Consider the following 24,550-nt stretch of genomic DNA (forward strand, 5'->3'; position numbering starts at 1 on the left):
CCAGGCAGGTGTGAAGTGTTCCAAGCTCATAGAGCAGTAAAAAGAGAAAGAAGTAGGCTGGGCCATAGTGCACCCAGCATGGCCAGGGCTGAGGTCCATTGGGCAGCTTTGAGGTTTGTGGGCAGTAGTACTCAGGTGTCCACCACACTGTCCTTGTCTCTTTGAGTAAAGACTGCATTGTTTTCAACTCATGCTGGCCCACCCTTAGGGCTCCCAGGTAGCTTGTCAGCTGCCATACGTGGAGGGAGAGAAGGCAACAGACACAAGCTTATGCCTTTGCACACAACTTATTTGTTCTGGTTAAGTTGTCATTGATTAAACTCTTCAGTAGTGACATAGGGGTAAATGAGTATGATTTGCTTTTCTGTTGAAGTTCTTGGTAATTACTATTCTACGTGTCATGTTTTTCTGGCATGTTTTATTTGCTCTGGTGGAGAAAAAAGGAAAAAAACATTTTTTATAAGAAATTTTCTACTTAAATCGTACTACTGCCGACTTAATTTAGTATCTCTGCAAATAAGGAAAAATCAAGAATATTGTATTTGATCTTTGATAAGGCAATCAAAAAGCACTTTTCATCAACTGTGTGCCTATCCTTACAGTAATTAGATTGTAATCAGTTGAAGAAAGGGAAAGGAAACTTTAAAATGCAACCCAAGGGGTGCCTGGGTGGCTCAGTCGTTTGGGCGTCCAACTTTGGCTCAGGTCATGATCTTGCGGTTTGTGGGTTTGAGTCCCGCGTCAGGGTCTGTGCTGACAGCTTGGAGCCTGGAGCTTGCTTTGGGTTCTCTGTCTCCTTCCATCTCTGCCTTTCCCCCACTTGTGCCCTCTCTCTCTCTGTCTATCAAAAATAAATAAATGTAAATTTTAAAAAAATTTAATGCGACCCAAGTGTTTTGTTAACAGTTACTCTAAGCACTTGCAGGGAAACTGCAGAGGTGGGGGACGGAGGGGCAGCAAGGCAAACAGGAAATGTGTCTTGGCTGGAAAAGAGCATGCAATTTTCTTTAAATATTCTAAGAGAAATCTTAAATCACACATGTCCAAGACCCAACTGACCTCCACCCACCTCTCTCCTATACTTTCTTTTATCCCACTACACCCTATTACAAGGATGAATTGTGCCAATAGTTGCAATGTTAAAGTCCAGTCAGGCTTAAAACTTGGATCTGCTAAGTGGTAGTGTACATGGGATCCTCATAAATTATTAAAATAAGGCAGGCCAGTAATTATAATGACCCAAAACAAGTCACAATAAGGATGTGGTAAAGTTATGGTAGAATCATCCTGATATATTTTTTTTTGCCACACAAGTGACCACTAAATTATACAACTGAATGTGTTTAGTATTTTCCATATATTCACAGATATGTGAAGCCATCACCACAGTCTATTTTAATTGCATCATCTCAAAAGGAACCCTGTACCCTTTAGCTATCACCCCACCCCTCACCCCAGCTTTTCATCCCCACTTAACCCAGCCGAAAATAACCACCACCCTTTGTCGCTATAGATGTCCCCATTCTGGATATTTCATACAAATGAATAACATATGGGTTTTGTGATTAGTTTTACTTACTTAGCAGAATGGTTTCAAAGGTTCGTTCATGTTGTAGAGGTATCAGTGTTTTGTTCCTTTTTATGGCTGGATAATATTCCATTGCATGCATAGATCACTATTCATACAATGTTTATCCATTCATCAGTTGATGGACATTTGGAAAAGGAATCTCTTAGCCTCTGTGGTGAGGTACCCCCAACCCTGAACCAGGAGCATCCTTGTTTATTGAGGGAGACTCTGTAGGTTCTCATTAGATTCCAGCTAGGTTGATGGCTCCCTTATCCACGTACAACACTTTGAGGTGCACTTTGAGAAGTGCACTCATCTTAGTAAGAGGGAGATGGGGAGGGGGATCCTGAAGCAAGAAAATATTACCCAGTAAAGCTCATCCCCAGCAAAAGAGGAGGAGCAAGTCTATCTTCCCCAAAGGACAATAATATATCCTAGATCCCAAGTTACATGAGGCCACAGAATTCTCACCTGGAGACACAACAGTTATCTATGATCAGAAACACAGCTGGAGCAATTCCCTGGAGATGGAATGGATGTTAGTGTCTATCTGGGGGTTCATTCTGGGGCTGGCCTTACCTGGCAACATTTCCTCTCAATATCCCTAAGCCTGGAAGGGATAGAGCAGGGAATCACGGGCAGTTGGGAGAGGTGTGGGCTGTGGGGTGTCCTCAGTGAATAAGGAATGTTCACATCTGGGGATGTGACAACTTCTCTGGTTCAAAAGTTGCTTATTTTCCCATAAAGGATCACAACATGTAGAAGAATCAATAGACACAAAACTACATACTTTCACTCTCAGGATTTATTTTTGTTTGTGAAGTTGAAAAGCTTTAAGCCATAACAAAAAGAGAGAATAGGTTTTTTTTTTTTTTTCATTCTTGAATCAGGTCAATTAATGGTTAGCATCTTGGTAATATCCTTTTTCCAACCTATGGCTTTTTGACATTGTTTAGTCACTGTTGTAAAACAAATACAGAAAGAGATATGCTAAATTTTAATTGTTAATAAAAGTGATCTCATTTTACTAGACAACTAGAGGTATAGCAAATCATTGGTATATGAGACACTGATTATAGTGTCACAATCTAGACCTGTGTTTCACAAAATGTGTAAACCTGTTTTTTTTCCTAAGTTGTCTGTGATAGCCACAGTAAAAGGAAATATTAAAAGTCATATTCACAAGCATTATATTTACACAGTTTCTACACTTCACATGGATAAAAGAAAGTCACCAGCAAGGAAACAGAGAGGAAAAGAACAGTAGAATATGTGAAGAAATAAGTAACTACTAATTTGTCTATTTTTATCTTCAGAGGAAGAGTATTTCAAGAAATCCTCTGTGCCTTTCCAACAGGTGACCCATACACATACAGTTGGAGTTGATTCACTAGCCTCCAGTTCTTACTGAGTCTGACTTTTTCCCTAAATATGTAAAAAAGCCAACCATATCATGCTGAATCCCTCCCTTACTACTTCAAAAATACTTTATATGAGAAATACTTTCTCGTGTGTGAGAAAACATGCTCCTCATCATGGCATGCCAAACATTTGTCTTGGTTCACAATTATCCATGTAGATTTTCTCTTGCAACATTCATAAATTTTAATATAAATTTAAAATGTAATAAAAGCATACATTTGAAAACAGGTCTGTGTTTACATTTAACCTTGCTTATCTTGCTGCTTTATCAATAAACGTTATTTAAGCACATTTTCTTACACTTTATATTGAAGCTGCCAGTTCATTCTGTTGGTATCCTTCAAAATTTATTCCTAAAACCTTTACTACCCCTGGTCTGAGGTACCAACCTTTCCCTCCTGGATTATTACAGTAGTTTCTCCACCAACTGGTTTCTCCACTTCTCCTCTTGCCATCATACAAACTATTTTCAACAAATCACTCTTTTTTTAATTTATTTATTTTAACAAACCAGCCTTTTACAGTGGAAGTCTTGAACATTAATCTTCCAGTGATTTCCTCTCAGAATAAAACACAGCCCTCAACACTTCCCACAGCCTAAAAGAGTTTTACTGTCTGACCTACTCACGACCACAGTCCCCTTGGTAACTCTGCTCCAGCTAAACTGACATCACTGTTAATCATCCAACATTTCTGACTTATTTTTTCATTGGATCATTCACATGCTTGGAAAACTCCTGCCTAGATATATGCATGGCGACCTCTGCCAACTCTATGCCTCTGTAAGGAGTTGATTTACAGCCGGAATGGAAAAGCTCTATCTTTATCTCTAGGAAAGCCTGGATGCTTGGTTTCACTTTTTGCCAAGACATTGGCAGTGGAATTTATAATGGACTGTTTAAAATGTAAAGGAACCTTGAGGCCTTGTGCATGAGATATCTCTCCGGTGCCCATTTTTGCCCACACTCTCTCTTGCACTGTATCCTTTACATTTAAATAAAAGTCCCATGTGAACTGAACCTGGGAATTCAAGTACCTCCTTTTAAATAAATAAACTGAGTCAATACTTGCAACTTCCTCCAAAACTTTGTTTACACATCTCTTGCTGAATAGGGCCCACTCATTCAATTATATTTGAAACCAATATCCACCTCCTCCCTCACCACCAACTCTCCCAACTCTCCCTACTGAGAAATAAGAATATTTTACATGGAGGATAGTAGTTAGTGTTTTGTTTGTTTTGGTGGCAGATAGGGAAACAGAGATCCATTGACTTAACTCTCCATCAAGGTCAGATAAGGAGGAATGGCTGATTAGTAATTGGATGAACTCTTGTTTTCATTCATGGTTGAATTTTTAATTCTTCCATTTACTCCCAGTGATAGGTCTAAAATGTAAAATATTATGATTTCTTTATGTATATGACTTATACATTTGAATATATACATACATATTCAGATATGTCAGATATATTCAGTTACATCTGTATATATATATATATATGTATGTACACATACAGAAAATATACAGATAGATATATTGAATCTATACAAATGCCAATGTTACCCCTTCTCATAGTAAAGAATTTGTCTCTCTTCTCTGGAGGGACAATGCATTTATCATTTTGCTTGACATCTAATTGGTCCTCAGTAAATGTAAATTTCATTTCCCTTCACCAGGCATACCTCATGCTACATGTGTCAAAATTTTGTGTGTGTGTGTGTGTGTGTGTGTGTGTGTGTGTTGTTGCTGTGCTTTTGTTTCGTTTTGGGGGATTTTTTTGAGAGTGAGAGAATGCACAAGCAAAGGAGGGGAAGAGGGAGGAGAAAGAAAATCTCAAGCAGACTCTACTCCCAGACCAGAGCCTGAAGTAGGGCTCAATCTCACGACCATGAGATCATGACCTGAGCTGAAATCAAGAGTTGGACATTTAATTGACTAAGCCACCCAGATGTCCCCAGATGTTGAGTTCTTTAAGAGTTAATCCTTGGATTCTGGTTGTCTTGAATGAAACTCCAGCTTCAAAATTTACTAAAATTCTGTACACATGGATAATTATTTAAATTTTTCATGTTTGTTTCCTCATTTCTAAAATAAGGCTAACAATAACTGTGGAGGCTTAGTGAGGAAAAAATATAAATGCTGGGAGTCAATCTGTGTAAATCTATCAAATTAGAACCTTAAATGTGGGAGCAGGATGCATGATGGCTTATAAATATTTTAAGAACATATTTAAAATCTCTTTAAAGTCATTTCTTATTACCAAAATGTTGCTTGATAAATCTCTGGCTAATATTAGTTAACATTAAATATTTATAAGTTAATATAAAACAAAATTATTGGGGCGCCTGGGTGGCTTGGTCGGTTGAGCGTCCGACTTTGGCTCAGGTCATGATCTCACGGTCTGTGAGTTCGAGCCCCGTGTCGGGCTCTGTGCTGACAGCTCAAAGCCTGGAGCCTGTTTCAGATTCTGTGACTCCCTCTCTCTTTGCCCCTCCCCTGTTCATGCTCTGTCTCTCTCTGTCTCAAAAATAAATAAATGTTAAAAACAAAAAAAAACAAAAAAAAACAAAAAACAAAATTATTAAATGTTTTTAGTCTTTTTTTTAGTATATGATATTGATAAATAGCAATCACGATGAAGGAATATGGAATAATAGTTTTTTTACACTGAGGTATTAAATTTTTAAAACTATTTTATGAATTATATCATTTTCAATTTTATTCCTTCAATTTACCTTTAACTTGATGACTGGTTGCTGTTACGATTGTTGTCTTCTGATATAGATCTGTGAAAAAGAAATAGCATTAATTAGGGTTAGAAACCATTGTGATTTTATGTTTTTCTCTCTTTTGGAGTATAGTTGACACACAACGTTACATTAATTTTAGGTGTACAACTTAGTGACTTGACAAGTGTATACATTATGCTATGTTCACCACAAATGCACCTACCATCTGTCCTAGTACAGCACTATTACAATGTCAGTGACTATATTTTCTATGCTGTGTCTTTTATTACCATGACTTATTCATGCCATTAGTAAAAGTCTACATCTTCTCTCCCATTTTCCCATTTTCTCCAACCCTTCAACTCCACTCCCCTCTGGCAACCATTAATTTGTTCTTTGTATTTATAGGTCTGATTCTGCTTTCTGTTTGTTTATTCATTATTTTTTCCACTTATAAGTGGACTCATGAAATTTGTCTTCTCAGTCTGACTTATTTCATTTAGTGTAATATCTTCTAGGTATTTTCTTTTTAGTTTTACTGTTTTCCACAATACCTGCACCTATTTACATTCCCACCAAGAGTGCACAAGGTTTGTTTTTTTCTTTCTCTACATATTTGCCAACACTTGTCATTTCCTGTTTTTTTGTTTTGTTTGGTTTTGTTTTGATTCTAGCCATTATGACAGGTGTAAGGCCATATCTCATTGTGGTTTTGATTTACATTTCCCTAATGATTAGTGATGTTGAACATCTTTTCATTTGTCTGTTTACTATCCGTATATTTTCTTTGGAAAAATATCTATTCAGGTTCTCTGCCCTTATTTTAACCAGATTATTTGCGGTGTTTTTTGGTATTCAATTGTATAAATTCTTTATGTATTTTAGATATTAATCACTTATCTAATATATCATTTAGAAATGTCTTCTCCCGTTCAATAGGTTGCTTTTTTGTTTTCTTGATGGTTTCTGTCACTGTGCATAAGCTTATTTTGGTGTAGTCTCAATAGTTTATTCTTGCTTTTATTTCCTTTGTCTGAGGAGACATATCTAGAAAAATGTTACTACGATCAATGTCAAAGAAATTACTGCCTATGTTTTCTTGTAGGATTTTTATGGTTTCAGGTCTCATATTTAGGTCTTTAATCCATTTTGTTTTTTGTGCATTGTATAAGAAAGTGGTCTGGTTTTATTCTTTTACATGTAGCTGTCCAGTTTCTCCAGCACCATTTGTTGCAGATACTTTTTCTCATTGCATATTCTAAGAGAATCCTTGGTTGCAGATTAATTGTCCATATAATTATGGGTTTATTTCTGTGCTCTTCATTTTGTTCCATTGATTGATGTGTCTATTTTTGTGATAACACCATACTGTTTTGATTACTACAGCTTTGTAGTATATCTTGAAATCTGGGATCGTGATACCTCTAGCATTGTTCTTCTTTCTCAAGATTGATTTGACTATTTGTGGTCTTGGGTGGTCCTATAAAAATTTTAGTGTTTGTTCTAGTTCTGTAAAAAATGCCACTGGTAATCTGACTGGGGTTGTATTTAACCTGTAGTCAGCTTTGGGTAGTATGGATATTTTAACAATATTAATTCTTCCAATCCATGTACACAAAATATCTTTCCATTTGTGTTATTTTCAATTTATTTCATCAATGTCTTTTAGTTTTCAGAGTAAAGTTCTTTCACTTCTTTGGTTAAGTTTATTCCTAGGTATTTTATTCTTTTTGTTCCAATTGCATATGGAGTTATTTCCTTAATTTCTCTTTCTGCTACTTCATTATTATTGTATGTAATCACAACTGATTTGTGTATATTAATTTTGTATACTTCAACTTTGCTGAATTCATTTATTAGTTATAACAATTTTTTGGTTTAGTCTTTCGGCCTTTCCATATATGGTACCCTGTCATTTGCAAAGAGTGACAATTTTACTTTTTCCTTACTAATTTGGATTAAAAACTTTTTTGTTGCTGTTGTCTAATTGTTATGGCTAGGACTTCCAGTACTATGTTGACAAAAGTGGCAAAAGTGGATGCCTTGTTGCTAAGCTTAGAGGAAAAGTTCTCAAAGTTTCATCTTTGAGTATGATATTAGGTGTGGGTTTTTCATATATGGTCTATGTTGAGGTATGTTTCCTATAAATCCACTATCTTAAGAGGGTTTTGATGGAAACTTTATATCATTATTTTATCTTTATTTTCACTAGTGAGAAACAGAGACATTTTCCGTCCACATAGAATAATGAGACGCATTTATCTTTACTTCTGCATTCTTTTTCCTGAATATCCATGGAGCAAAACTGTGACTTGTGTTGGTGATATGGTAAAGAAAAAAATCTGTGTGTAAGTGAAATAAGTTAGAGAAAAACAACTACCATACTATCTCACTTACGTGTGGAATCAAATTAAAAAAAAACATAACAAAACAAAAGCAAACCCATAGATAATCAGAACAAATTGGTGATTACCAAAGTTGGGGTTGTGGGATAAGTAAATGAGTGAGGGAGGGAAAAGGTAGAAACTTCCTAGTTATAAAATAAATCATGAATGTATAAGGTATAACATGGTGGTAATAATAAAGTATTGCATATTTGAAACTTGCCAAGACAATAGATCTTAAGTCTTCATCACAAGAAAATAACATTCTGTAACCATGTATGGTGACAGATATTAACTAGATTTATTTTGGTGTCCATTTCAAGTAACTGAGTTCTAATTTTAGAAACAGATGAGCAATATTAAATAAGTGTAAAATGGGCATTGTCATCTGTATTCTCCTTTTCCTATCATGTTTTTTAAACATTTTTCTCACCTTCTACCTCTTTAATTCACAAAATTTCCTTCTCTATCTCTATTAATCTCCTTGGCACAAGTGAATGTCAATGTCAAAAAAAAAAAAAGGAAAAAAATGAGATTGGTTAGGTAGTAGACAAGCAAGTATAGCAAACATGGCTTTCGTTACCGCTCTATTAGTCTCTAACTCTATTAATTTCCTTGACACAACTGAATGTCAATGCCAAAAAAACAAACAAAAGGAGATTGCTTACGTAGTAGACAAGCATGTGTAGCAAACATGGCTTTCAATTTGAGAGGCACTGTGAATTTACTAAGTACCTTTGGTTATTTCTGGACTTATAAGAAAAGGAATGACTACTTGAAATCTGAAAAACTGTGGTATATAACAAGCCTCAATATTTATAAATCCTAACCAAATTCATCCAAGATCCAAATTCAACATTTTTAAGGCCTACTTATTGTATTCTGAGTTACATTTTAGTTATTCCCCAAATGGATTTTAATATTAATTTTTAAAAATAATAGATTTACTTACTCTCCACTTACTGTTTCCACTCTGTTCCAAAATCTTATTTTATTCCATTTAAGAGCAATAATGGCAATTAAAATAAGGAAAGATAGAAAAATGTAGAAACTGATTAAGAGGCCATTTTTTTCAGGAGCAGCATGTCGTTTTGCAGGTATGTTTTGACCTTTCTCTGAAAACACGAGAATATATTTTAACATTTTCAAAACTGAAACTCAAAGTTTATTAGTAATTTCAATTATAAAAATTTTGGATTCAAATAATACAGTCATAGAATAAACAATATATATTTTAAAATGTTTTAAAAACTAAAAACATTTTTAAAATATTAAAAAAATAAAAATGTTTTCCAGTATTCTGTGACTATGCCCCGAAGTGGTTATATATTTTTAGAAGCTCAATATTAATATAAACTTGTATTTAATCTTTAGGTATATTTTTAATCTTTATGTGTTGTATTTGAACATATTTTTCTATTATATTCCCTTTTATGAACTGCTACTTAAAACATATTAAACTGATATTAATATCTACTAAATTTTTAAATTTAAAAATTAGAGTAAGGGTGCCTGGGCTGCTCAGTTGGTTAAGCGTCTGACTTCAGCTCAGGTCATGATCTAGCAGTTTGTGAGTTCAAACCCCGCTTTGGGCTCTGTGCTGGCAGCTTGGAGCCTGGAGCCTGCTTCGGATTCTGTGTCTCCCTCTCTCTCTGCCCCTCCCCCACTTATGCTCTGTCTCTATCAAAAATAAAATGTAAAAAAAAATTAAAAATTACAGTAAAAAGAAAGAACTGTTAAAAATGATTTGATAAAAAAATTATTGCCATTACTGGTGCTTACTTTTATTTAAAAGTTTTTTTGTTCCCTTTTTATTTAATTTCCTTTTTTTACTTAAGTATAATCAACATATAGTGTTACATTACTTTCAAGTGTACAATATAACAGGTGGGTGCTGTTTCAGGGACATAGTTGGAGAGAGTAAGGTGTTAAGACTGATTGCATGTATACATGTCTGAATGCAATGAAGGCTTCCACATAAACTTAGATTTTGGTGGCCAGTGCAGAGATCTATTTGTCTTGTGACCACCAAGCAAGCCTCATAAGGAAGACTGTGGATGAAAGGCAGAGATACAGCACTGCCTCACGGCCTCTGTGACTGAATCAGGATGTTGAATAACTGTAGAAATACTCAAGACTCCAGAGTTGCACCAAAGATGACTGGGAACCAATGTAAATAATTCCGGGGAGTGGCTGAAGGCAATGAAATGTGGAGGTGCTTCTACAACTGTAGAGTTCCCTCTAAAGAACAAAAAAACCAGGACCAACATGGTGGAGAAGTAGGGGGACCCATACTTCCCACATCTTTCAAAGAAAGAAGTGCAGAAGCCAAAGGACTTTTAACCCCAGAGCCTTGGAGGAAAAGAGACTGAATCTAACTGGACGAAAATGGGAAAAATGGAGAAAAGGGCTACTCCAAGAAACAAATCAAAGCACACTTGGTGGAGGGTCCAAAATATCACTATGAGTAGGGTAATAAAATAACCAAAGTCACAAAAAGAGAGCAAGTAACAATCTCCAAAGAAAACACCTCCTGAAGGGCCAGGCCTTGGATAGTGTATGACCATCCTATAATATAGCAGTGTTTGCAGGTACAGAGCACACAAGTTTTTAAAATGCACAAGGGACAGAAAACTAACCAAAATGACTAAACGGAAGAATTCTCCTCAAAAGAAATTCCAGGAAGGAGAGACAGCTAACGATTTGATCAAAAATGATTTAAGCAACATAACTGAACAAGAATTTAGAATAATAGTCATAAAATTAATTGCTAGGCTTGAAAAAAAGCATAGAGGACAGCAGAGAATATATTGCTACAGAGATCAAGGGACTAAAAAAATAGTCATGATGAACTAAAAATATGCTATAAATGAAGTGAAAAATAAGATGGAGGCAACCACAGCATGGATTGAAAAGGCAGAGGGGAGAATAGGTGAATTAAAAGATAAAATTATGGAAAAAGAGGAAGCTGAGAAAAAGAGAGACAAAAAAAATCCAGGAGTATGAAGGGAGAATTGGAGAACTAAGTGACGCAATCAACAGAACAATATCCATATCATAGGAATTCCAGAAAAATAAGACAGAGAGAAAGAGGCTGAAGGTGTACTTGAACAAATCATAGCTGAGAATTTCCCTGATCTGGGGAAGGAAACAGGCATTGAAATCCAAGAGGCACATAGAACTCCCTTCAGATGTCACTTGAATTGATCTTCATATCATAGTGAAACTGGCAAAATACAAGAATAAAGAGAGAATTCTGAAACCAGCTAGGGATAAATGGACCTTAACAATCTTCATGTGATGAACAGGAAAAATATGCAGCCAAGAATCCTTTATTCAGCAAGTCTGTCTTTCAGAATAGAGAGATAAAAGTTTTTCCAAACAAACAAAAACTGCAGGAATTCATCATCACTAAACCAGCCCTACAAGAGATCCTAAGGGGGACTCTGTGAGTTTAATGTTGCAAGGATCACAAAGTACCAAAGACATCACTAACAAGCATGAAACCTACAGATATCACAATGACTCTAAACCCATATTTTTCAATAATAACACTGAATGTAAATGGACTAAATGCTCCAATCTAAAGACATAGGGTATCAGAACGAGAAAAAAAAAAAAAAAAACAAGACCCATCTATTTGCTGTCTACAAGAGACTCATTTTAGACCTGAGGACACCTTCAGATTGAATGTGAGGGGATGGAGGGAACTATCTATCATGCTACTGGAAGTCAAAAGAAAGCTGGAGTAACCATAATTATATCAGACACACTAGACTTTAAATTAAAGGCTGTAACAAGAGATGAAGAAGGGTATTATATAATCATCACAGGGTCTATCCATCAGGAAGAGCTAACGATTATAAATGTCTATACACCGAATACGGGAGCCCCCAAATATATAAAACAATTAATCACAAACATAAGCAACCTTATTGATTAGAATGTGGTAATTGCAGGGGACTTTAATACTCCACTTACAACAATGGATAGATCATCTAGACAGAGAATCCATAAAGAAACAAGGGCCCTGAATGATACATTGGACCAATGGACTTGACAGATGTGTTTAGAACTCTGCATCCCAAAACAACAAAATATATTTTCTTGAGTGTGCATGGAACATTCTCCAAGATAGATTACATACTGGGTCACAAAATAGCCCTTCATAAGTATAAAAGAATTGAGATCATACCATGCACACTTTCAGACCACAATGCTATGAAGTTTGAAATCAACCACAGGAAAAGTCTGGAAAACCTCCAAAAACCATGGAGTTTAAAAAAACGTCCTACTAAAGAATAAATGGGTCAACCAGGCAATTAGAGAAAAAATTTTTTAAAATATGGAAACAAATGAAAATGAAAATACAACACCAAATGCTTTGGGATGCAGTGAAGGCAGTCCTGAGAGGAAAATACATTGCAATCCAGGCCTATCTCAAGAAACAAGAAAATCCCAAATACAAACTCTAACAGCACACCTAAAGGAAATCGAGGCAGAACAGCAAAGACACCCCAAACCCAGCAGAAGAAGAGAAATAATAAGGATCAGAGCAGAAATAAACAGTGTAGAATCCAAGAATGGCAAAAAAAAACACAAAAAAACAAAAAACAGTAGAGGAGACCAAGGAAGCCAAGAGTTGGTTTTTTGAAAAAATAAACAAAATTGATAAGCCTCTTGCCAGGCTTCTTCAAAAAGAAAAGGGAGGTGACCCAAATAGATAAAATCATCAATGAAAATGGAATTCTTACAACCAATCCCTCAGAAATACAAGCAATTATCAGTGAATACTATGAAAAATTACATGCCAAAAAACTGGATAACCTGGAAGAAATGGACAAATTCCCAAACACCCACACACTTCCAAAACTCAAATGGGAAGAAATAGAAATTTTGAACAGGCCCATAACTAGTGAAGAAATTGAATTATCAAAAATCTCCCAACAAATAAGAGTCCTGGACCAGATGGCTTCCCTGGGGAATTCTGCCAGACATTTAAAGCAGAAATAACACCAATCCTTCTCAAGCTGTTGCAAAGGATAGAAAGGGAAGGAAAACTTCCAGACTCATTCTATGAAGCCAGTATTACTTTGATTTCCAAACTAGACAGAGACCCAGCAAAAAAAAAAGAACTACAGGCTAATATCCCTGATGAATATGGATGCAAAAATTCTCAATAAGATACTAGCAAATTGAATTCAACAGCATATAAAAAGAATTATTCACCATGATCAAGTGGGATTCATTCCTGGGCTGCAGGGCTGGTTCAATATTCGCAAATCAATCAGTGTGATACATCACGTTAATAAAAGAAAAGATAAGAACCATGTGATCCTGTCAATCGATGTGGAAAAAGCATTTGACAAAATACAGCATCCTTTCTTAATAAAAAAACCTTCAAGAAAGTTGGGATAGAGGGAACATACTTAAACATCATAGAAGCTATGAAAAGCCCATAGCTAATATCATCCTGAATGGGGAAAAACTGAAGTTATCCCCCTGAGATCAGGAACATGACAAGGATGTCCACTCTCATCGCTGTTGTTTAACATAGTGTTGGAAGTTCTAGCATCAGCAATCAGACAACAAAAGGAAATCAAAGGCATCAAAACTGGCAAAGATAAAGTCAAACTTTCACTTTTTGCAGATGACATGATACTCTACATGGAAAACCCAACAGACTCCACCAAAAGTCTGCTAGAACTGATACATGAATTCAGCAAAGTCGCAGGATACAAAATTAATGTACAGAAATCAGTTGCATTTTTATAAACCAATAATGAAGCAACAGAAAGAAAAATAAAGAAACCGATCCCATTCACAATTGCACCAAGAAGCATAAAATACCTAGGAATAAACCTAACCAAAGATGTAAAAGATCTGTATGCTGAAAACTATAGAAAGCTTATGAAGGAAATTGAAGAGGATATAAAGAAGTGGAAAAACATTCTGTGCTCATGGATTGAAAGAATAAATATTGTTAAAATGTCAATACTACCCAAAGCTATCTACACATTCAATGCAATCCCAATCAAAATTGCACCAGCATTCTTCTCGAAACTAGAACAAGCAATCCTAAAATTCATATGGAACCACAAAAGGCCCCGAATAGCCAAAGTAATTTTGAAGAAGACCAAAGCAGGAGGCATCACAATCCCAGACTTTAGCCTCTACTACAAAGCTGTCATCATCAAGACAGCATGGTATTGGCACAAAAACAGACACATAGACCAATGGAATAGAATAGAAACCCCAGAACTAGACCCACAAACGTATGGCCAACTCATCTTTGACAAAGCAGGAAAGAACATCCAATGGAAAAAAGACAGTCTCTTTAACAAATGGTGCTGGGAGAACTGGACAGCAACATGCAGAAGGTTGAAACTAGACCACTTTCTCACACCATTCACAAAAATAAACTCAAAATGGATAAAGGACCTGAATGTGAGACAGGAAACCATCAAAACCTTAGAGGAGAAAGCAGGAAAAGACCTCTCTGACCTCAGCCGTAGCAACCTCTTACTCGACACATCCCCAAAGGCAAGGGAATTAAAAGCAAAAGTGAATTACTGGGACCTTATGAAGATAAAAAGCTTCTGCACAGCAAAGGAAACCACCAACAAAACGAAAAGGCAACCAAGGGAATGGGAAAAGATATTTGCAAATGACATATCGGACAAAGGGCTAGTATCCAAAATCTATAAAGAGCTCACCAAACTCCACACCCAAAAAGCAAATAACCCAGTGAAGAAATGGGCAGAAAACATGAATAGACACTTCTCTAAAGAAGACATCCGGATGGCCAACAGGCACATGAAAAGATGTTCAGCGTCGCTCCTTATCAGGGAAATACAAATCAAAACCACACTCAGATATCACCTCACGCCAGTCAGAGTGGCCAAAATGAACAAATCAGGAGACTATAGATGCTGGAGAGGATGTGGAGAAACGGGAACCCTCTTGCACTGTTGGTGGGAATGCAAATTGGTGCAGCCGCTCTGGAAAGCAGTGTGGAGGTTCCTCAGAAAATTAAAAATAGACCTACCCTATGACCCAGCAATAGCACTGCTGGGAATTTATCCAAGGGACACAGGAGTACTGATGCATAGGGGCACTTGTACCCCAATGTTCATAGCAGCACTCTCAACAATAGCCAAATTATGGAAAGAGCCTAAATGTCCATCAACTGATGAATGGATAAAGAAATTGTGGTTTATATACACTATGGAATACTACGTGGCAATGAGAAAAAATGAAATATGGCCTTTTGTAGCAACGTGGATGGAACTGGAGAGTGTGATGCTAAGTGAAATAAGCCATACAGAGAAAGACAGATACCATATGGTTTCACTCTTATGTGGATCCTGAGAAACTTAACAGGAACCCATGGGGGAGGGGAAGGAAAAAAAAAAAAAAAGAGGTTAGAGTGGGAGAGAGCCAAAGCATAAGAGACTGTTGAGAACTGAGAGCAAACTGAGGGTTGATGGGGGGTGGGAGGGAGGAGAGGGTGGGTGATGGGTATTGAGGAGGGCACCTTTTGGGATGAGCACTGGGTGTTGTATGGAAACCAATTTGACAATAAATTTCATATATAAATAAAAAAATAAATAAAAAATAAAATAAAAAAAATAAAAAAAAAAAAAAAAAGAAACAAAACAGATGAACATAGGCAAAGGGGGCGGGGTATTAAGAGAGAGGCAAGTAAACCATAAGAGACTCTGAAGTATAGAGAACAAACTGAAGGTTGATGGACAGGTGGTGGGTGGGGGGATGGGCTAAATGGGTGATGGGTATTAAGGAAGGCACTTGCAATGAGCACTGGGTTTTATATGTAAGTGATGAATCCCCAAATTCTGCTCCTGAAACCAATATTGGCCATATGTTAATTAACTATAATTTAAATAAAAATTTGAAAATAGAAAAAATTCTCAAATAAAGACCTTAACATTACACCTAAAACAGCTAAAAAACAACAACAACAACAAACAAAACTTAAAACCATTAGAAGAAAGGAAATAAGGATTAAGGTAAAATAAATAATATAGAAAATAATACAATAGATTAATAAAACCAGAAGCTGAGGTTTTGAGAGAAATAAATATAATTGATAAACCTCTAGCCAGACTTTCAATAAGAAAAAAGAACCAAATAAACAAATGAGAAAGGACAAATAACAACCAACACCACAGAAATTCAAATAGTTATAAGAGAATATTATGAAAAACTACATGTCAACAAATTTAACAATGCAGAAGAAATGGATACGTTCCTAGAAACATAACCTACCAAAAATGAAACAGGAAGAAATAGCATTTTTGAACAGACTAATTGCTAGCAGAGAAATTGAATTAGTAATAAAAAACTCCCAACAGGGATGCCTGGGTGGTTCAGTCAGTTAAGCATCCGACCTCAGCCCAGGTCATGATTTCACGGGTCGAGTTAGAACCCCACATTGGGCTCTGCTGACAGCTCAGAGTCTGGAGCCTGCTTCAGATTCTGTGTCTCCCTTTCTCTCTGCTCCTCCCCTACTCATGCTCTGCCTCTCAAAAATGAATAAATGTTAAAAAAAAATAAAGAAAAAAACTCCCAAAAAAGTCCAGGACCAGATGGATTCACATGTGAATTCTACCAAACATTTAAAGAGCAGTTAATATATATTTTTCTCAAACTGTTCCAAAAATCAGAAGAAGGCAATCTTTCAAATTCATTCTATGAGGCCAGCATTGCCCTGAAACAAAAATCAGATAAAGGCACTACAAAAAAGATAACTACAGGCTAATCTCTGATGAACATAGATGCAAATATCCTCAACAAAATACTAGAAACACAATCCAACAATACATTAAAAAACCCATTCACCAAGATCAACTGGGATTTATTCCTGGGCTACAGGGTGCAATATTTGCAAATCAATCAATGTGATACATCACATTAATAGAAGAAAAGAATCATATGATTCTCTCAGTAGATGCAGAAAAAGCATTTTACAAAGTCCAACATCCATTCTTAATAAAAATCCTAAACAAAGTAGGGTAGAAGGAACATAACTCAACATAATAAAGGTCATATACTAAAAACCTATAGCTAATCTCATCCTCAATGGGGGAAAGCTGAGAGCTTTTCCTGTATGGTCAGGAACAAGATAAGGATGTCCCCTCTCACCACTGTTATTTAACATAGTACTGGAAGTCCTATCCTCAGCAATCAGCAAAAAGAAATAAAAGGCATCCAAATCAGCAAGGAAGTCAAACTTTTACTACTTGCAAATGACATGATACACTGTATAGAAAACCTGAAACTGCACCAAAAAAACTGCTAGAACTAATAAATGAAGTAAATAAAGTCACAAGATACAATACCAATCTCCATAAATCTGTTACATTTCTATATACCAATAATGAAGCAGCAGAAAGAGAAATTAAAAAAAACAATGCCATTTACAACTGTGCCAAATAATAATAAGATACCTCAGAATAAACTTAACCAAAGAGATGAAAGACCTGTACTCTGAAAACTATAAAACATTGATGAAAAAAATTAAAGATGACACAAAGAAGTGGAAAGATACTCTATGTTCATGGATTCAAAGAACAAATATTGTTAAAATATCTATACTAAACCAAGAAATCTACAATTTTAATGCAATCCCTATCAAAATACTAACAGCATTTTTCACAGAGCTAGAACAAACATTAAAATTTGTATGGATCCACAAGACTCTGAATAGCAAAAGCAATCTTTAAAAAGAAAAGCAAAGCTGGAAGTATCACAATCCCTGACTTCAAATTATTCTACAAAGCTGTAGTAATCAGAACATTGTGGCACTCTTACAAAAACAGACACACAAATCTATAGAACAGAATAGAAAACCCAGGCATGAACTCACAATTATATGATCAATTAATCTTTGACAAAGCAGGAAAGAATATCCAATGGGAAAAAGATATTCTTTTCAACAAATAATGTTGGGAAAACTGGACAGCTACATGCAAATGAATGAAATTGGACCACTTTCTTACACCACACAAAAATAAAATCAAAATAGATTAATGACCTAAATATGTGACATAAAACCATAAAAATTGTAGGAAAGAGCACAAGTTGTAATTACTGTGCCAAGAGTAATTTTTTTTCTGGGTATGTCTTTTCTGGGTATGTCTCCCAAGGCAAAGGAAGCAAAATCAAAAATAAATTATTGGGACTCCATCAGGATAAAAATCTCGTACACAAGTGAAGGAAACAATCAACAAAACTACAAGGCAACCTACTGAAAGGGAGAAGAAATTTACAAATGACGTATCTGATAAAAAGTTAGTATCCAAAATCTATCAATAACTTATAAAACTCAACACCCTTCCAAAAAATAAAACTAGAAAATGGGCTGAAGAAATGAACAACATTTCTCCAAAGAAAACATCCAGATGGCCAACAGACACATGAAAACATGCTCATAATCACTTACCATAAGGGAAATGCAAATTAAAACCACAATGAGGGGATCCTGGGTGGCTCCGTCAGTTAAGTGTCAACTCTTGATTTTGGCTTAGGTCATGATCTCACAGTTCATGGGATCAAGCCCTGCATCAGGCCCTGTGCTTACAAAGCAGAGCCTGCTTGGGATTCTTTCTCTCCTTCTCTCTGTCCTTACCCCACTCACACTCTGTTTGTCAAAATAAATATTTTTTAAAAATAAAAATAAATAAAATAAAACCAAACTGAAATATCACTTGTCAGAATGATAAAAATCAAAAACACAAGAAACAGGTGTTGACAAGGTCATGGAGAAAAAAAAATTGGTGGGAATGAAAATTGGTACAGACACTGTGGAAAACAATATGGAGGCTCTTCAAAAAGTTAAAAATAGAACTTATGATCCAATAATTGCACTACTGTATATTTACCCAAAGAATAATAAATCAGTAATTCAAAGAGATAGCATGCACCCCTGTGTTTTTTGCAACATTATTTACAATAGTCAAATTATGGGATTAGCCTAAGTGCCCATTTATTAATGAATGGATAAAGATGTTATATAAATATATATAAATGAAAAATTAGAATATAAGATTACATTATATATATTTATAAATATATAAATTATAAATATTATATATTTATTATATATTTATATATTATATAATATTTTTATATTTACATATATAAAGATATATAAATATATAAATATATATATACTATATTTATAATATAATTATAAATATATGAATGAAGCAAATATATGAATGAGCAAAGGGTGGTGGAAGAGAGAGACAGGGAGAGAGAGACAAACCAAAAAACAGAGTCTTAACTATATAGAACAAGCAGATGTTTACCAGAGGGAAAATGGATGAAAGGATGGGTGAAATAGGTAATGGGGATTAAAGAGAGCACTTGTGATGAGTACTGGGTAATTAAAGTAAAAACTTACAAAACTTAACAGAAGACCATGGGGGAGGGGAAGGGGAATAAATGTTACAGACAGGGAGGGAGGCAAACCATAAGAGACTCTTAAATACTTAGAACATACTGAGGGTTGATTGGGGTAAGGGAGAGGGAAAAGTGGGTGGTGGGCACTGAGGAAGGTACCTGTTGGGATGAGCACTGGGTGTTGTATGTAAACCAATTTGACAATAAATTATATTTAATAATAAAAAAATAAAAAATAAATGTGGTTGTTGAGGAAGTCCCCTCTGAGATGGAGTCATTAGGTTTTGAGGAGTAGGAGCCCACAGTGGGAAAATCGTCAAAGCCTCCACTCAGCTCTGTAATCCTTCTTATCCCTTCTAACTGAGTTTAGCATTAAAAGTAGGCTTCTCATTGCATAAATAAATAAATAAATAAATAACAACTTACAAAAAACTTATTAATTTTGATGTAATTCACACAATCTATCTTCTTTTTTCATATGTGCTTTGTTGTCTTTTATATCACAGCATATGCCAAGTTCATAAAGATTTACTCATATGTGTTCTAGGTGTTCCATAATGCTTTTAGATCTATAATCCATTTTCACTCAATTTTTTTATTGTTGTGATGTACCCATCTCACTTCTTTCTTTTGCATGTCCTAACATGCCATTGCACTTGTCCTAACACCATTTTGGGGAAACACTCTTTCCCCCAGTGGAATTGCTTTGGAATTCTTATAAAAAACTAGTGACTGTAAGTATAATGTTTCTGGACTATATTCTATTCCATTGAAATAATGTCTATCTTTATCCATAGGACAGTACTACATTGTCTTGGTTATTTTAACACTATAATATGTTTTGGAATTGAGAAAAGTGTTTTCAATTTCAAATTATCTTGAAAGTATGTTTTCAAGATTATTTTTTACCATTCTGTGTCCCTTGAACTTCTGTATGACTTTTAAAATCAACTTGTCAGGATTCTCAGGGAGAAGATGGCAGTGTAAGAGGACGCTGGGCTCACCACGTCCTACTGATCACTTAAATTCCACCCACGTCTGCCTACATAACCCAGAAAACTGTCAGAAGACTAGCAGAACGGACTCTCTGGAGCCAAGCGTAGACAAAAGGCCCACAGAAGAGAGTAGGAAGGGTGGAGAGGCGGTGCACACTACACGGACGTGCGGGAGGGAGAAGAGGAGGTGGAGGGGCAGCCCACCAGGCAAGGCAGAGCCCCCGAATCTGGCTTGCAAAAGCAGAGGGACCAGACTACGTGAGTTCTGACAGCCAGTGGGACTTAACATCCGGAATGTTAAAAGTCAATGCTCTGCTGAGAGTGGGAGGGCAAGAGGACACCGGGAGGGAAAGTTGCTGAGCCCCTGAAGACAGAGCTCAGCTTGGCAGGGAACAAAAGCGCTGGAAAGCGCCATATCCCTCCCCCATTCCCCAGCTGATCCCAAAGGGAACCAGTTCCTGTAACCGAACTTGCATGCACCACACAAACACCCAACGTTGTGCTTCTGTGGATCCATCCCTCCGATGGCTCTGCCTGCCTACCTCCTGGTGCTGCAGAGACCCTCCCACAGGGGACCACTGATGGCAAAGAGAGCTAAGCCTGTCCCTCCCGCCACTGTGCACCTTGTGGATCCGCCATGGCTAATGCGCCAGGTCCCATAGAAGTAGCACCACAAGCCTGGCAGTGCGCAAGTAGCCCAGACAGGGGCCACACCACTCCACAGTGAGTCATACCTTTAGAAGAGGGGAAGATAAGGTACACACCAGTCTGACTGTGGCCCCAGCCTGGGCTGGGAGCAGACATCAGGTCTGACTATGGCCCCGCCCACCAACACAAGTTACTCTGGACAGCACAGGGGAAGTATCCTACAGTTGCACGCCACTCTAGGGACTACCAAAATGATGAAATGGAAGAATTCTACTCAAAAGAAACTCCAAGAAGTAGCGACAGCTAACGACTTGATCAAAAACGATTTAAGCAATATAACGGAACATGAATTTAAAATAATAGTCACAAAGTTAATCACTGGACTTGAAAAAGGTATAGAGGACAACAGAGAATCTATTGCTACAGACATCAAGGGACTAAGAAACAGTCATCAGGAGGTAAAAAATGCTAAAATCAGGTGCAAAATGAAAAGGAGGCGACCACAGCTTGGATTGAAGAGGCAGAGGAGAGAATTGGTGAATTAGAAGATAAGATGATGGAAAAAGAGGAAGCTGAGAAAAAGATAAAAAACTCCAGCAGTATGAGGGGAGAATTAGAGAACTAGTGATGCAATCAAATGGAGCAATACCCATATCATAAGAATTCCAGAAGAGGAAGAGAGAGAGAAAGGGGCTGAACAAATCATAGGTGAGAACTTCCCTGATCTGGGGAAGGAAAAAGACATTGAAATCCAAGAGGTACAGAGAACTCCATTCAGACGTAACTTGAATCGATCTTCTGCATGACATATCATAGTGATACTGGCAAAATACAAGGATAAAGAGAAAATTCTGAAAGCAGTTAGGGATAAACATGCTCTAACATATAAAGGGAGACCGATAATGCTAGTGACAGATCTATCTACCAAAACTTGGCAGGCCAGAAAGGAATGGCAGGAAATCGTCAATATGATGAACAGAAAAAATATGCAGCCAATAATCCTTTATTCAGCAAGTCTTTCTTTCAGAATAGAAGGAGAGATAAAGGTTTTTCCAAACAAACAAAAAATGCAGGAATTCATCACCACTAAACCATCCCTCCAAGAGATCCTAAGGGGGATTCTGTGAGTGAAATGTTGCAAAGACCACAAAGTACAAGAGATATCACTACAAGCATGAAACCTACAGACATCACAATGACTCTAAACCCATATCTTTCTATACTAACACTGAATGTAAATGGACTAAATGCTCCAACCAAAAGACATAGAGTACCAGGATGGATACAAAAACAAGACCCATCGATTTGCTGTCTACAAGAGACTCATTTTAGACCGGAGGACACCATCATATTGAAAGTGAGGGGATGGAGAACTATTTATCATGCTACTGGAAGTCAAAAGAAAGCTTATTCAGACACACTAGACTTTAAATTAAAGGCTGTGACAAGAGATGAAGAAGGGCATTATATAATCATTACAGGGTCTATCTGTCAGGAAGAGCTAACGATTATAAATATCTATACACCAAATACGGGAACTCCCAAATATATAAAACAATTACTCACAAACATAAGCAACCTTATTGATAAGAATGTGGTAATTGCAGGAAATTTAATACTCCAGTTACAACAATGGATAGATCATCTAGACACATGGTGAATAAAGAAACAAGGGCCTTGAATGAGACATTGGATCAGATGGACTTGACAGATATATTTAGAACTCTGCATCCCAAAGCAACAGAATATATTCTCTTCTCAAGTGCACATGGAACATTCTCCAAGATAGATCACATACTGGGTTACAAAACAGCCCTTCATAAGTATATAAGAATTGAGATCATACCATGCATACTTTCAGACCACAATGCTATGAAGCTTGAAATCAACCACAGGAAATAGTCTGGAAAACCTCCAAAAGTGTGAAGATTAAAGAACACCCTACTAAAGAATGAATGGGTCAACCAGGAAATTAGAGAATAAATTAAAAAATATATGGAAACAAATGAAAATGAAAATACAACAATCCAAACACTTTGGAATGCAGCGAAGGCAGTCCTGAGAGGAAAACACATTGCAATACAAGCCTATCTCAAGAAACAACAAAAATCCCAAATATAAAATCTAACAGCACGCCTAAAGGAAATAGAGCAGAACACCAAAGACGCCCAGACCCAGCAGAAGAAGAGAAATAATAAAGATCAGAGAAGAAATAATATAGAATCTAAAAAAACTATAGAGCAGATCAAGGATATCAAGAGTTGGTTTTTTGAAAAAATAAAATTGATAAGCCTCTAGCCAAGCTTCTCAAAAAGAAAAGGGAGAAGGCCCAAACAGATAAAATCATGAATGAAAATGGAATTATTACAACCAATCCCTCAGAAATACAATCAATTATCAGGGAATACTATGAAAAATTATATGCCAACAAACTGGACAACCTAGAAGAAATGGACAAATTCCTAAACACCCACACGCATCCAAAACTCAAACAGGAAGAAATAGAAAACTTGAACAGACCCATAACCAGCAAAGAAATTGAATCAGTTATCAAAAATCTCCCAACAAATAAGAGTCCAGGACCAGATGGCTTCCCAGGGAATTCTACCAGACATTTAAAGCAGAGACAATACCCATTCTTCTCAAACTATTCAAAAAAATAGAAATGGAAGGAAAACTTCCAGACTCATTCTATGAAGGCAGCATTACTTTTGATTCCTAAACCAGACAGAGACCCATCAAAAAAACCAAAACTACAGGCCAATATCCCTGATGAATATGGATGCAAAAATTCTCAACAAGATACTAGCAAATCTAATGCAACAGCACATAAAAAGAAATATACACCATGATCAAGTGGGATTTTTTTCCTGGGCTGCAGGGCTGGTTCAACATTCGCAAATCAATCAACGTGATACATCACATTAATAAAAGAAAAAATAAGAACCATATGATCCTGTCAATCGATGCAGAAAAAGCATTTGACAAAATACAGCATCCTTTCTTAATAAAAACCCTCAAGAAAGTTGGGATAGAAGGAATATATTTAAACATAATAAAAGCCATTTATGAATATCCCACAGCTAATATCATCCTCAATGGGGAAAAACTGAAAGCTTTCCCCCTGAGATCAGGAACGTGACAGGGATGTGCACTCTCACCGCTGTTGTTTAACATACTGTTGGAAGTTCTAGCATCAGCAATCAGACAACAAAAGGAAATCAAAGGCATCAAAATTGGCAAAGATGAAGTCAAGCTTTCACTTTTTGCAGATGACATAATACTATATACATGGAAAACCCTATAGACTCCACCAAAATCTACTAGAACTGATACATGAATTCAGCAAAATTGCAGGATACAAAATCAATG

At 36.3% G+C, this 24,550-nt stretch overlaps 1 protein-coding gene across 1 annotated transcript in view; it reads right to left on the reverse strand.

The window, feature by feature from the left end:
* Nucleotides 1-2,357: 2,357 nt before the first annotated feature.
* Nucleotides 2,358-24,550, reverse strand: part of LOC121039933 (A disintegrin and metallopeptidase domain 3-like) — a 143,698-nt gene continuing 121,505 nt past the window's right edge. The window contains exons 18-20 of the mRNA XM_040490388.1: nt 9,061-9,223; nt 5,731-5,781; nt 2,358-2,529 (exon numbers count right to left, since the gene is read on the reverse strand). Coding sequence (XP_040346322.1) covers nt 5,733-5,781; nt 9,061-9,223 — 212 coding nt within the window. The 3' untranslated portion in view covers nt 2,358-2,529; nt 5,731-5,732. The remainder of the gene's footprint in view (nt 2,530-5,730; nt 5,782-9,060; nt 9,224-24,550) is intronic.

This window comes from Herpailurus yagouaroundi, unplaced genomic scaffold, assembly GCF_014898765.1.
Source record: "Herpailurus yagouaroundi ecotype Mexico unplaced genomic scaffold, PumYag 28, whole genome shotgun sequence".
In the NCBI taxonomy this organism is placed as follows: Eukaryota; Metazoa; Chordata; class Mammalia; order Carnivora; family Felidae; genus Herpailurus; species Herpailurus yagouaroundi.